We start from the raw sequence: 14568 nt of genomic DNA on the forward strand, positions 1-14568 counted from the left end.
CCCGTGTCCACCCCGCCGTGTCCGTGTCCATCCCGCCGTGTCCGTGTCCACCCCGCCGTGTCCATCCCGCCGTGTCCGTGTCCGTGTCCACCCCGCCGTGTCCGTGTCCACCCCGCCGTGTCCGTGTCCATCCCACCGTGCCCGTGTCCCAGCCCGGCGCTCCGCGGCGCTGCGCTGGCACCGTGCGGGGCTGGCACCGTGTGTCACCGGCTCCGTGTGTCACCGGCTCCGTGTGTCACTGGCACTGTGTGGGGCTGGCACCGTGTGTCGCCGGCTCCGTGTGTCACCGGCTCCGTGTGTCAATGGCACTGTGCGGGGCTGGCACCGTGTGTCGCCGGCCCCGTGTGTCACCGGCCCCGTGTGTCACCGGCTCCGTGTGTCACCGGCCCCGTGTGTCACCGGCTCCGTGTGTCACCGGCCCCGTGTGTCACCGGCTCCGTGTGTCACTGGCACCGTGTGTCACCGGCTCCGTGTGTCACTGGCACCGTGCGGGGCTGGCTCCGTGTGTCACTGGCACCGTGTGTCACCGGCTCCGTGTGTCACTGGCACCGTGCGGGGCTGGCTCCGTGTGTCACCGGCTCCGTGTGTCACCGGCTCCGTGTGTCACCGGCTCCGTGTGTCACTGGCACCGTGCGGAGCTGGCTCCGTGTGTCGCCGGCTCCGTGTGTCACCGGCTCCGTGTGTCGCCGGCCCCGTGTGTCACCGGCTCCGTGTGTCGCCGGCTCCGTGTGTCACCGGCCGTGCCTCACTTCCTCCGGGCCGGTTAAACATTGACAGGCACAGGGCGGAGGAAGGCAGAGGCCATCCCTGCGTGTCACAGTGCCAGGCACGGCCTGCGGCGGAGGGACAGCTCGGAGCAGCCTTCCTTCTCTCAGGGACAGCGTCCCCAACACCTGAGGGACGTTTCCTTGCGACAGCAGGTGAGGGCTGGCCCGGGATCCTCGCCTGGATCACCTCCAGCCTCCTGCGTGGGCAGCGTGAGCCGGAGCTGTCGTCAGAGGGAAAGCGGTGGGAGAGATCTCAGCGCCGGGGATGTGATCCAGGTAACCCCCTCGGCAGCCTGGATTTGCGTCCCAGCAGACGGAGCCAGGGGCTGGAAGATAATTTAGCCCTTTTGGCCCTTTTCCCTGCTCCTGCCTCAGCAGGGAGCCTGCCCTGGGCTGGCAGGAGTGGTTTGTGACTCTGTCTCCTATTCTGCTTCCTGGCATTTAGGGCCGGTGTCCATCGTGGGGAGCCCAAAGCATCTGAGCCCTTCTCTGGGTCCAGCTGCCATTCCTTGAGGGCCATATTATTATTGTTATTCCCTGTGTGTGTCGTGGATGAGGGAGGGAGCAGGCTCAGAGCAGCACTGGCAACCCTGAGTCACCCCATGCACCGGCAGAGGAGGGGAAAAGCAGCCCAAAACAAACCCAGGCATTTAATTCATCATCAGCCAAAATATCCTGTTTCATCTGGGGATCAGAAAATATTTCCCAGTTCCTTGAAAGTCCATGTTGAAACAAAGTAAAACAAAATATTATAGATCCTTCCCTTTCCTGCCTTGCTCTACTTCAGCCCAAGCTGGTTTACTTGTTTACTGGTTTTTGTCCTGGATTTGGCACAATGTTCTTGCCAGTTTATTCTTCACCATGTAAAACTGCCCAGCTCAGATTGCTTTGGTGCAGCTGGATCTGTCAGGGGAGGTATGAAGGCTGCTGTTCTGGCTGGAAATCCTGCTTGGTGTCACAGCTTCCTGGATAAAGGACCCAGCCCTGTGTTTTGGATTTGTTTCCTGGTGCTTTACTCGGGCTGTTTCACTTGGTGACAGATGATACCAGCTCCTGTAGTCCTGACTGGTTTGTGTGTGACAGCCAGAGAGCTGTCACAGTGACAGAGCACAGAGAAATCCCTCCAGGCTGTGCACAGGGACCCTCCCTCCCCACTGCCTGCTGGGGACTCCTCCACACATGAAATATGGAGATAAAAAGACCCCAAACCTTTCAAAATGCATTAGGAAAACCCAAACCAGCCTTTGAACGAGCAGGTGAAGAAACCAGCCCCCAGGTTTGGCTGAAAACCAAAGCTGATAAGTTGACAGGGCTGTCGTGTAGGTTCCCAAGGTAAACTGAAAGCTTGAAAAATGGGAAAATGTGGATGAAAATGCCAGCTGAGCCTGCCAGATTCCGGGCAGGGAACAGAGCTCCAGTACCTCCTGGTGCTGAAGCTGAGCAGGAACCTCAGGGTGTCTCTGTGGTGACACTTAATTTTTATGCACTGCACAGTCTTGCCACAGAGAGCAGCCCCGGAGTCAGAAACACTTTCCTGACAAGAAATTTGGTCTGGCCACAAAACCACATCCTCTGGCCCGGGTCCCTTTCACAAAGGCAAGCTCCAGTGACCCAGATGAGGAATTTGTACACCAAGCGCAGTCAAAGCCTCTCCCACATATTTTGAGGGGGAGGAGGATAATATCTCACAAGTGAATCACACACACTGAAAAAGCAGAAAATGTGGAATTAAGGTGGTGTCTCACACCCAGAATCTGTGTATTATTTCTGACCACAGTGGAGAGCTGCTGGTGGTTTATGGTGGGACACAGAAGGCACTCTCAGGTTCTGAGGAATAACTCTGGGGACCTTTTTTGCGCTATCAGCCTTTCTCAGGGCTCAGTCTGGGCAGCTGGGAGGAGATTTGATGTTTCTCATCCTCACAAGTGCAGCAGCTCAGAGAATTATTTTTCCCAGTTGCTGAGGAGTAACTTTAATGATGCAGCTGGAGTCAGTGCTGAAGCAGGAGTGTTGTAACAGCCAGAAGGGGCTGAGGAAGGGGAGATCTGCAGGAGGAGGCTTCTCTGCTGAAAAAAGTTCCTCTGTGTCTTTTGAAACAGTTATTTGAGGAAAGATTCTGCTCTGCGTCCAAACCCTCCCTCATTTAACCTTTTCCCCTTGTTGGTGGTACAGGCCACACAAAGTCACCCTTGTCACAGGACCCAAAGCGGCGGCTCATTCCCGAGTTTCTCCAGAAGTTCTGTCCTTCAGCTTCTTCTCAAGCATGCAGTGACCACTGGTGGCTTCCTGCCTCAGGGACCAGGAGAGAATGCTCCAATGGAGAGCTTCCAGAAATCCATTTTACTTCCCCTCATCCTGACTGCCTCGCTGCCAGGTAGGACACGTTCAAAACCCGTGAGAGGAACCACCACGGACAAAATACGGGCGCTCCTTTCCGTGTGGAGTAAATGGCCTTTGCTGATGAGCTCAGACTGAGCACTCAGCCACAGAGTGGGATTATTTCAATGGTTTGAAAGGGGGGATGTTTGTACTTCAAGCCTGCACAATCTGATGATTTAAAGTGTGCTCCAGTGGGAAGGACTGAGCAGTGTGTGGGGTGGGGAGGAGGTGGGAGGGCTGCCTTCTTTCAGTTTCTCCCTCTCCTTGTTCTTCTTTTCCTCCTGTTTGGGACTGCTTTTGAGGGTGCATCTGTAGAAAACTCATCAGCAGCTGGTTTTTAATTCAAGAAGTAAATGCAAATTATCACGTTGCTGGTTTACCACCAATTCACACTTCACATGCCTGAGTTTCAAAGTCAGTTCAGATTAAACGTGTCTTGGTGGCAAAGCTTTAGAGGAAAAGTGAATATTAAGTGACTAGTTGGGTAATTGGAGACAAGGCTGATTTTTTTTTTTTTTTAATTATAGTCTAGCTGGAGTTTTAACAGCTTCTGACAGTAAGGAGCTGCAGTGGGATGAGGGAAAAGGTGTTGTCATGGATTAATAGTGAAAGGAAACACAATGCAGGAATAAACCCTGAGTTTTCTGAGCAGTGGAGCTGCACAGGGATGTGTGGTATTCAAGAAGCTCTCAAACAACCTGGTGAAGAGGAGGGAGCTGTGAGGTGGCAGACTTTGCAAGCGGTGCAGAATTACTTAGGGCAGCCAAATCCAAAAAGAAACTAGGAAGATTTGCCAGAAAATGTCATGATGTCAGATGAGTGAGTAAGAAAGGCAGAGAAAGCATTTAATGCAAAGCATCTCTCAAATTCAATGTCTAGTGGAGAATAGAATAGATGTCTTGGAAAGAGAGTAAATTGCTGAAAAAGAGAGAAAATTTCACCATTTAATGTCTTCAGCAAGGCAGATAAAATGAAACCCGGCATGATGCAAATCCACAGAAAGGTTTAAGCTCAGATATTGGCTGTTTTGTTAACCCTTCCATTATGGGTTAGATTTGAGAAAGCTGCAAAGTGTGACTGAGCTGTTCAAAGGTAGAGAATCAAAGAACCATAGGAGGGTTTGGCTTGGAAAGGACCTTAAAAATCTTCCAGTTCCAACCTCCCTGCCGTGGGCAGGGACGCCTTTCTCTAGACCAGGTTCCTCAATGCTCCATCCAGCCCTGAGCACTTCCAGGATGGGGTGTCCAAAGCCCCTCTTGTCTAGGAGGGAAGGATGAGGAGGCTTCACTAGAATGGGATATTTTTTTCCTGCTTGTGAAGAAGAATAAATAGTAAAAATGTATTAAAATGATTAATTATATGGGAGCGAATGGTGAAATGATTATTCACAATTTCTCATAACCAAAAGAATTCGTGGCAACCACCAAAAGTATCAGATTTAAGGCTAACCAAAGCCTGTTCTTTTCTCAGAGCATGTAATTAAATAGTAAAGCTCATGGTCACTGGCTGTGTGGGATATCAAATTATAAAGAGGCTGAAAAAAAACTAGAAACAAATATCATAAAGGGTAGATCCATAGCTGCAGAAGCAATTTTTGGCTCAGGAAGTCCCTCGATCTCTTTTTTTTTTGGGCACTGGGAAATTCTACCATGGATTGCTGTCAACAGTGAGTGAGAGGAGAGAGGGAGACATGCCTGGGGGCTGTGGAGAGGTTTGTGTGCAGGTGGGAGGAAATAAGAGTTGCTGAGCATCAGGAGCCTGGTATTACTTGACAGAAACATCCTTGTAAGCATTTAAAAATTCGTGTTAACATAAGCGAACAAGCCGGTCCCCTGCTGCAGGCTTTGACAGGCTCTAACCTACTTTGGTTTTCAAAAAGCTCAGCTGCAGGGCTGTTGGGTTTTGAAACACACTTGGGCTATTTCTTTCTTTCTTTCTTGTTGTGTATTTAACAGTTGGTAGCAGAGCTGTGGCTGGAGCAGAGGGCCAGTGGTGAGGAAGGGGAGGTAGAAGGCAAGGTGGGGTGAGCAGGAGACTGAAGAAAAAGTGAAGAGAAAAAGGAATTTCAGAGGGACTGGAAGGAAAAAAAAAAAAAAGATGTAGAAATTCAAACAGAAAGAGCAGAGAGGGAAGGGAGAATGATATATTAGATACAAAAACTGAAGGATGAAATGCAGTGTTTGTGGAAGGGCAATATGGGTAGAGAGAGGGAGATTATTTTGAAATACAATAATGAGGCTGGAAAAAAGGAGAAATCATTATGGTAAAAGGATAAGCCCATCCTGTCCTTCCCTGTGCTGCATCCAAATAGGTCACTTACAAAAGAGGAAAGACAGAGCCAGCAGAGGACAGGAGGCAAGGAAGAGAAGGTAGCCACGTCTCAATGCCCCTGTTGTTGAAAACTCCAGTGTGGAAGAGTGGTCCTTTGGGGCTCATTCAGGCGTGGAGGAAAAACCATTGCTGATGAAGAGCAAGGGTGGTTCTTGGCAAGTGAGGTTCTCTCAGTGCAGGCGTCATCCTGCACAAGATGCATTTTCATTTCTTCACAACCTGCAGCGGCGTGGCGGTGAATTTGTGTGGCAGAGGAGGGAAAGCACCAGCTCACAAAGGAGTTGGTTTGTGCTCTGCGTGCTGCTGGGAGGCACTGAGCACCTGGGACACCATAAACACTTAATTCAGCAGATTTTCACCCCTGGTGACTGCTCTGTAAACGTTTAGTGATGTGCCTCAAAGAAGGTGTCCTCACTCAGCTCTGATTTTCAAAAGCCCAGGGGTGATCAGGGAGCCAGCCCAACATTTCCCTGCTGCAAGGATGGTCATTGCCTGGGTGGGATGTCTGCCTGCTGCTGTGTGGGGAAGCAGATGTTAGAACAGCTGTTAAGAGCTGAACATGTAATTCTGTAAACTGCAATGAAAATCTAGCTTGAGGCCTTAATTTGTTTAAAAGCAACCATCTGCAAGGTATTTTTGAAGCAGGATGCAAATGAAAGAAGCACTAACATTTTTCTCCCCAGTGCGTGAGGCAAGGTCCAGCAAAGGGGCTCCCAGCACTGGTTTAAGGCATTGGTAGCTGGGTTTAGATCCCGTTTGTGCCATGAATGTCCTCTGTGACCTCACACAGGTGACTTTGTCAGTGTTTGTGCACGGGGTGGACAATGGAACATGCTGTTGGTTCAGGACTCCACGTGCAGAACAAACAAAAGCAAGAAGATAAAGAGGCAAAGGTAAAATGACCAAAACCATTCAGGCCACAGGTGGAGAAAAGCTGGTGAAACTCCTTTATTGGTTGTGCTGGGGCTGGGATCTAAATGGGGGAGATGTTATGTCCCATTCCTCAGTCCTCTGCCTCCCAGAGGATCCCCATGCAGGGCTCAGGAACCTGTTCCCTGTGGGGCAGCAGTCAGGGAAAGAGCATTTATTGCTCCAGCAGACATGGTTGGTGGAAGAAGATGTAGATCCTGCCTTAGCTATGGACTGATAAAAAATAATTATCACAGATAAATGATTAACTCATACCTACCTGCCTATACTGCCCTGAATGTCTGAAGAAAGCAAAAGCAACATAGCCAATTATTTTTACAGCAAATGATCACTGATTATTCCTGTTTAGGGATAAATTTCATAGATTAATTAACAGCAAGCATTGTCCTGAAAGTTGCATCATTTATTCAGAGCCCTGGCAGACCACAGCTCCTTGAAAAAGTAGAGTGTTTGCACAGGCATGGAAATAAATTCCAAGTGCACAGAGAACAGTTGGCATTAAGAGGGGTACAGCAGGTAAATTTTAATTTTAACAGAATCATGATTTACTTAATCTTATCTGGCTTTATTAATTATCAGTGTAGATAAAGTTTGCTTTTCATTTAATGTTTTGTTGCTCACACACAGATATACTTTGCAGACTGAGGTGCATGGCAGAGGTAACATAACCCAGGAAGGTGGAAAATTTTTATGAAGGTTTTTGTAAACATGACAGAACTCAGAGTCAGCCATACACAGAACCAGGGAGAGCGAGGTTTGCACAATCCTGCAAAACAGAGAAGTCTGTAAATGCTTGCAGCGGGTGGGAGGAGAGGGAGGAGCTATTTATATTAGAGAACAATTCCTGGTTGGATGTACAGTGGTTAAATGTGGGCTGGGAACTGCAGAAGGCTCTGGGCAATGGAGCAATGAGGTTCCAGACCCTAGTCCTGGGTGCAGCTCACTGAGGTACTGGTTGCAACATCCTCACTGAGACTGGGCTCTGGTTCCATTTACACAAACACCAAACACTCCTGTTGTGTGAAAAATACAGCGTGTCCTTCTCGCATCAGCTGCTGACTGAAAGAATTTTTTTTTCAATAATTCATAGCTAATCCATTAATGAATAAACTACCTAAAAAAAAAAAAAACAAAAAAACAAACTTGGTGTGAACAAAACCCTTAAAAGTTACTTCATTGTCCTGAATACTCTTAGCAAGGGAGTGATGAGCATTTCAGGCTTCCTTTCTCCTGGAACATAATTGAATACTTATTCTCAGGCCAAATTTGCTGGCATGGGGTTTTAATTAGACTGCCATGGACTGCAGGGTCCAATTGCTGTCATGGTGCAGAGCTCAGCTGGGAGCATTGGGGCACCACTGGCAGTCCTGGTGCTCCCTCAGCAGGATTGTTCCCTAGGGAGGGACGGAACATTCAGGCAGATCCCCCTGGCAGGACTGTTGGGCCTGCAGGGAGGGAATTGACCATGCTCGGACTCAAAATATTCCTGTGCAATTGGTGGAGTTGGCAATGGGAGGCCCTGGGTCTGCGAGGAGGAAAGGAAAACAAAATGACTTTGTTAGGAGCTTCCAGCTCTGAAAGATATTGGCCAAAATTCATACTGCCTTTCAAGGGTTAAAACTAATGAGGTACAGCACCTCTGGTTAACAGGAAGCCTGGGGAAGGCTTTAGGAGAAGCACATCACAATGTGTGTGATGGATGATTGAGGAGCAGGGGAAAGGGCACTGAAGGATAAATGATGGGGCTGCAAGAAATCAGCAGCAATCCAAGATACGGAAAAGGGACTGGTTGCACACTCCTTTAATTATTTAAAATGTAGCAACTCATGTCTTTTCCTACTTAAAAGCAGATTTTTTTCTGTCAGCAAAAATGGTAGTCAGTGAATTACTTAAGAGAAGCAGGTGATTTTGGAGTGGGAGGAGAGACAAAATAATTAAAGGCATTTTTAAAGAAAACCACTTAAATCTAAGCAGGATCTGAAAGATTAGATTGCACACCTCCATCTCTGAACCGGTTAAGATGTTTTACACTATCCAACCACCTCTGTTGGTGTTGTATATGTATTTATGGGCTGATTTTGGTTCCCTCACAGGTCTGGGCTTTTGTTACTCCATCACAAAAGGCCCCGAGAACGCCACAGTCCTGGCTGGCTCAGAGGCCAGGTTCAACTGCACGGTGTCTGCAGGATGGAAAGTCCTCATCTGGCTCTTCCAGGGAAGTCCTGTCCTCACTGTCCTCAGCTCCCAGGGCTCTGTGGAAACCACAGAACGCTTCACCTCCAGGAACTACACCAGTGGGGATGAGTTCACCTCGGAGCTGATCATCCACAACACCCAGCTGAGTGACTCTGGCAGGATTGAGTGCAGCATCCAGCAACCCAGCGAGAACAACTTTGCCTTTCTCTCTGTTCAAGGTGTGTATGGCTGATGCCTTGTGAAGGCTGGCCTAGAGCAGAGTTACAGAATAAAGCAGGGATTTATGAAAAGGATCTCCTCCATGGATCCACCTTGGGCAGCACCAGAGCCCAGCCAGGGCTGCACCCAAGATGAACCCAAATGGTCCCAAAATGCACGAGCGCTCCCGGGGGCTCTCACTGTGATCAGCTCTGCTCCATTGGCACATTGGAGTTCATTGTCCCATTCCAGCTTTAGCCCATGCAGTCCCATCCTGCTTGTTTTCCTCTCTCCAGCCCACGTTGTTTGTGCTCTTGGGCTGAGATTTGGATCATTTGTCCTTGGTCCCCAGCTGGAGAAGGAATTGTTTTGTCTCCCTGCTCTGTGCAGAGAGCTCACCATCCCCTGATAGGAAGCCCAGACCCACACACTAAAGCAGTACAGAATCTGAAACATAGGAAAGCTCAAACCTGAGGCATCATAGCCACCAGCAAAAACCTGTTTTATTGTGCTGCACTTAAGGGAATCCTCTGAGGAATTTCTCAAGTTATCCCTGGGAAGGAGTACATGCTCCCATTTACCATCCTTTGCCTCCTGCCCTCCTCACCCTAAGTGTGCTGTCTGAGTGGGTTTTAGAGTCACGTGCAGAGTGCCAATAGCAGAGGTTATAACTGCCCCTGTTTTTTCCTGCTCCATCTCTTGTTCTTTATCAGCCTGCAGCCAGGAAAGCAGGATCTCACCACCAGGCACTATCCATTTGTCAAGGAGGGGCTTGGTGCAGTGATGACATCTCATCACCTACCTGTAAACCTGTTCTTATATGACCTGAACATAGTTAAAAATTAGAGAGAAACACTGTTATTCCATTATGCTGTCCTCCAGCTGGATATGTGTCAAGATAGCTAAAAAGTGCAATTTCCTGCTTTTTATTGGGAAGGTACTGAAAGCTGAGACTTGTGCTTTAGACATATTGGGTAATGGGCCCGTGTAGTTGAAATATCTGCATGTTTCCATCATGCATATGGTGTATCTGTATTAACAATTGTTTTCCACCTCATATCTCAAGGCATAGCTATTTCTGGGTAGTGAAATAAGATTCAAAACTACCAGCAGGAAAGCAATGCAGCGAAACATTCTGAAGGAACAAAACCATCTTTTCCCTCCCACAGTTAATGGATCTTTACTCATCAAAAATAGCACCTTAACAGTAAAAGACAACCAAACAATTGAGATTGTTTGCGAAGCCTTAGGATGGGCTCCGGCTCCAGACATTACCTGGATGACAAATGACTCTTTGATTGATAAGTCCAGCTATGTTACCCAGCAAAATCCAGGATCTCATGGCCTCCACAATGCCCTGAGCACCTTAACTCTGACTCCGAGGGACACTGAGGTTTTGACTTGTTTAGCTGACATAGAAGCACTCCCCAGCCCTCAGAATGCAACTGTAACTCTTATTTTTGACAACTCTGCGGCGGGTAAGTGAATGTTTGTTGTGCTTTTCCCGTCCTGTACCGCCTGTGCTCAGGGCTGTGCGTTTTGTTCTGGTTGGTTTTGCTTCCAAAAGTTGTTTATTTGCAAATGAAATCCTCTGGGGTGTGGAATTCAGGGCCAGGAGTCACAGCATGATGTATAGGTAGGGTTAAATGTACTTTTACCAGTCTAATGAACCATGAAGCCCAAGGCAGGACTGAGCAAGACAAAGCCTCTGACAAATATCTGCCTCTGACTCCTGTGGATTTGCTGCTAGGAAAACCAGCCTTTGCTCCTTGACCAAGAAAACCCCCAAGGAATTTAGATCTTAAATCTCCTTCATCAGAGCACACCAGCTGTATTAACTTAATTTCTTACAAAGCCAAACCCTCACGTGAAATTGTTTTCTGTAATATCCAATACCAGTTTTACCCCTGATTTGGGGAAAACAAACAAACAAACAAACAAACAAAAAACCCTCCCAGTTTCTGCACACAACCCAGAATAAATTCTGTCCTAACATATATGGATTTTTTTGGGCAGTGCATTAGGTTGCCTTTTACTGGCTTTTACTTAAAGAAATTCAAAGTTGCTTTAATCCAAGCTGGGATGTGGTGCAAATCTCTCCAGAGCAGTTAGCAAGGCCTTTGGTAATTCTAAATATTTTTGCTAAGGTCGTAATCATGCTGACAGCTTCTCTTGATGAACTGATTCTTCTTCTGCAGTGGGTGAACAAGGCACACACAAAACATCCTTACAGGGTATCAGTGAGGGGTTTGGTACAGACATTTTGACACATAAACAGCTGAGAAGATTGTGCCCTTGGTTTTCTGTTTGAATCATTATTAGCAGGCCTTTTTCAGAAGTGCTTGCTCGGTAATGCAGTTGGAAAAGGTCATTTTACCATCCCTAATATGGCCTTTTGTAGTCACATTGATCTTAATTACTGACTAAGCAAAATAGGACTATCCTGAGGAAGTTAATAAATTCCCCTGCCCACTCATTTGTGATGTTTCCATAGCTACTCCCTGCAAATCAGAAGAGGAGAAAAACAGATGTCATGAAGCACTATTAGTGTATAATTAGTGATTGTATAGGACCATCATTCATTTCTCTCTGGAAATACCATTGTGCAGCAGCAGCAGGCACTCAAAATTTGTCAGGATAGGAGAACCTGAAGTCTTTAAATGATCAGAATGAAATAAAAGCATGGCATTTATGACATAGGAAGGTATATAATGTAGATATCACACTCAAAACCTAAGAGCTTGTCCCAGTTTTCATACACAGGCTCAGCCTTAGCTGGCTGTTGGGAAAGAACACAACCAGCTTCAAACATGTAAGAAATCCTTCCCAAAACTACTGAAATATCAATTTTCCCCTTCACTTAAAAGCTGGGGGAATCAAATTCTTCCTTGTTCCTCTCAAGCAATACAAGAACTACAGAAAATCTGAGCCCTCTCCAGCCACCAGCTGCTGGTGAGGGAATGTCCCACCTTCCTGCACCTCTGGGTCAGTCTTTCCATACAAAGTGATGCATTTTTATGTCATTCTCTCTTCCTACAGTGGTGTTTGGCTGTGCCTGAAATTTGGGAACTCCTACAGAGTTATCCCAGGAGATGCATTCACAGAGCTGTTACTTGGAATGGGATCCATGGTGGAGTTCCTTAGCTGGGTCCAAGCTGTCTTTGGCTTTGGTGTTGAATTCCCGTGGCTTTTGACCCGCAGAAGTTGAGGACAGACAGTCTCCCATGAGCCTGGATGTCCTTTGCTTTTGAACTCAACCAGGAAGCTCCAAAGTGTCCAAGAAGCCACCTGCAGGTTTTTCCAGTCTCTCATTCCTCACTGGTCACCAGCACCTGCCTGGGAAAATTCCCTTTTCTGCAGACACTTTGTCAAAGTCAATGTTTGGACAACTTAGGGAGGAGCCAGAGGTCGGGATGGCAGCAGAGGATGGGCCCTGTGGAATGAGGAAGTGGCTCTGTCCACACTAAACACTTCATGGAACTTGGCTTGGATTTCCTAAGGGACTCAAAGGGATTTAACTCCTTGACCCCTTCGTGCCCTCCCTTGCAGCCCTGCTTGTGTGTTCATAAGCTCCTCATTCACACCCGGCTCCAGTTTCTTTCTGCATCCTCCAAAACTGCAGAGACACAAAAATGCTGAAGCTCTGGGAGTGTTTGTGTTGTACCCTGTCCTTCTGGCTTCAGCTCCATAAATCTCTGGGCACATAAACTGACCCTGGCAGGGAGTGAAACACCTTGGTGTGGCAGCCAGCCTGCAGGAATGGGCTGGTGCAGCTGTGTTTATCTCCTCCCTTCTCACTAGGGTTAAGCTTTCCCCTCTAGCTAAATAGATTTCATTCATATTTTAGTCATCTTGAAATCACTGTGGCATCTCTATGGAACAAAATGTACTAAAATGTAGATACCTGTTGCAGTAGTTCTAGATAAAAATACCATGAACAAGTTTATCATCAATTGATGGCAGCCTACAGGATTTACTGCTGATTTTCAGGTTACTGAGTGCTTGTTTTTTTTCCTAAGAGAAGAAATTCCAAACATGCTGGTTGAGCATTAGGATTAGAGAAGACCTGGAACAAATTGCTTAATGATAATGACCTGAGCTTTGGAGAATGCAGGTTCTTGGCAGAGGTTCAAGCTTTGTAGGAGGCTCTGGTACTGTATCTTTTCAGTCGGAAACCTCCAAACCCCGAACACTCACCCAGGAAAATTCATAGATTGAAAGGATTTAGTTTATTCCCTGCCACAAGTAAACCTGATTCCCACTTCAGGGGAACTGCCCTGACCTTGAGCAGCTCCCAGTCACCCTCATTCCTTTGGTGCCTTTTCCAGAGGCTGACAGCCAATTGTGGCCATGGAGTTGTTAATTAGGACCTCAAATGAGGAAAAGGCAATCATAGACCCATGGGACAGAACTGTGCCAAATCTGCACGTCTCACACCTGTAATTTGGATTGGAGGATTGCTTCTAAAGAACTGCCAAAAGTGTTTGGGGCTGCTTTCCAAAGGGAAGCCAAACTGGAGGTGCTTCTGGAATGTTTGGTCAAACCAAGGGGCAGGATGATGTGGCAAGCAGAACTGGCACCTTCCTTGTACATCCAGCTGCCTGAGAAATATTCCCCAGCCCTGGAAGTGTCCAAGGCCAGGGCTTGAATCAACCTGGGATGGTGGAAGGTGTCCCTGCCCGTGGCAGGGGGTGGAACTCAGTGATCTTTGAGGTCCCTTCCAACCCAAAGCATTCCATGATTCTGTAATTCTAAATGCAAGATGTTTTTAAAATTCTGCACACGTGGGAGCCCTGTTTGTAGCAACTGATTTTAGCAAGACATTGAATTATCCTTAAATCCCCTCATTTAACCCTGTAGATTACAGCAAAGATGAAGGAATCAGTTAAATGTGAGAATGCTGTAGAGGAGATGGGTCAGTAGCTGTGTGTTCTTCACTGGTTTTGCTCTTTGGTGCTCTTTAAGTGGGGAACAAGAGTCCCACCAAGCACATCCCAAAATCAAACACTTGTTGAAATCATTGAGAGAAATTCCAAGATGGAACTGATTAGAAAATCATTTTTCCAAGCTAGAGGTCACCAACTCTACTAATCACCTACAACTGTTGCTGTGGTTTGCGGGGAGATATGGACTTTTTTTCAAAGCAGTTCACCTTATTAAAAGGGACACATACACATTTGATCAAATTAATTGTAAACCAAAATACCTGTTTCCTCTCCACTGACAAGAGCAGCCAGGCAAGACACTCAATATCTGCAGTATGGACACCTAAATTGGATCTTACCTTTCCCCAAATGTCTCCAAAGGACTCTGGGATGCCCAGCATAATTATAAAATAAAGTTGAGTTTGAAGGTTGCAATGCTGTGCTTTTCAGAAGAGAGGTAGCAGTGGGAGAAGCTACAACTGCAATAAAGGATTTGAATTCAGGAATATTTTAAATTCTTGGGCGCCATCCATAAATACAGAGTCTGTCATTTGGAAAACACAGACTCCTTGTTAAATATTCACCAAACACTTAATAGCATCTCACAGAAAATGTAAACATGCTGAAAAGGATGTTTTGAGGCTTTGACAGTCCAATGTTTCTCCATTTAATTTAACAGAAAATTATTACAGTGAAGACAACAGGAGCACGTGGGTTGTTGTACTTGCAGTTGTGCTTTCATTTCTTGGCATTGTTCTGCTGGTCGTTATTATTGTGGTTGCTGTGCGCTGCTGCCTGAAGAGGAGAGGTGAGTGGACCCTCACAGATGGTCTAAACATTAA

General features: G+C 47.0%; 1 protein-coding gene across 3 annotated transcripts in view; it reads left to right on the forward strand.

The window, feature by feature from the left end:
• The first annotated feature begins 913 nt into the window (after positions 1-913).
• Positions 914-14568, forward strand: part of IGSF5 (immunoglobulin superfamily member 5) — a 28391-nt gene continuing 14736 nt past the window's right edge. For 2 of the 3 annotated variants that reach the window (XR_010995782.1, XM_068179565.1), the window contains exons 1-5: positions 914-1043; positions 2940-3141; positions 8501-8821; positions 9971-10279; positions 14406-14534. Coding sequence is in view for 1 of the 3 variants with exons in the window: in XM_068179565.1 (XP_068035666.1) it covers positions 3084-3141; positions 8501-8821; positions 9971-10279; positions 14406-14534 (817 nt within the window). In the remaining 2 variants the exon portion in view is untranslated. Of the gene's footprint in view, positions 1044-2939; positions 3142-5940; positions 6401-8500; positions 8822-9970; positions 10280-14405; positions 14535-14568 lie in introns of those variants that run through there. The other variant, XR_010995783.1, reaches the window with a different exon arrangement.

This window comes from Anomalospiza imberbis, chromosome 2, assembly GCF_031753505.1.
Source record: "Anomalospiza imberbis isolate Cuckoo-Finch-1a 21T00152 chromosome 2, ASM3175350v1, whole genome shotgun sequence".
Taxonomy (NCBI): Eukaryota; Metazoa; Chordata; class Aves; order Passeriformes; family Viduidae; genus Anomalospiza; species Anomalospiza imberbis.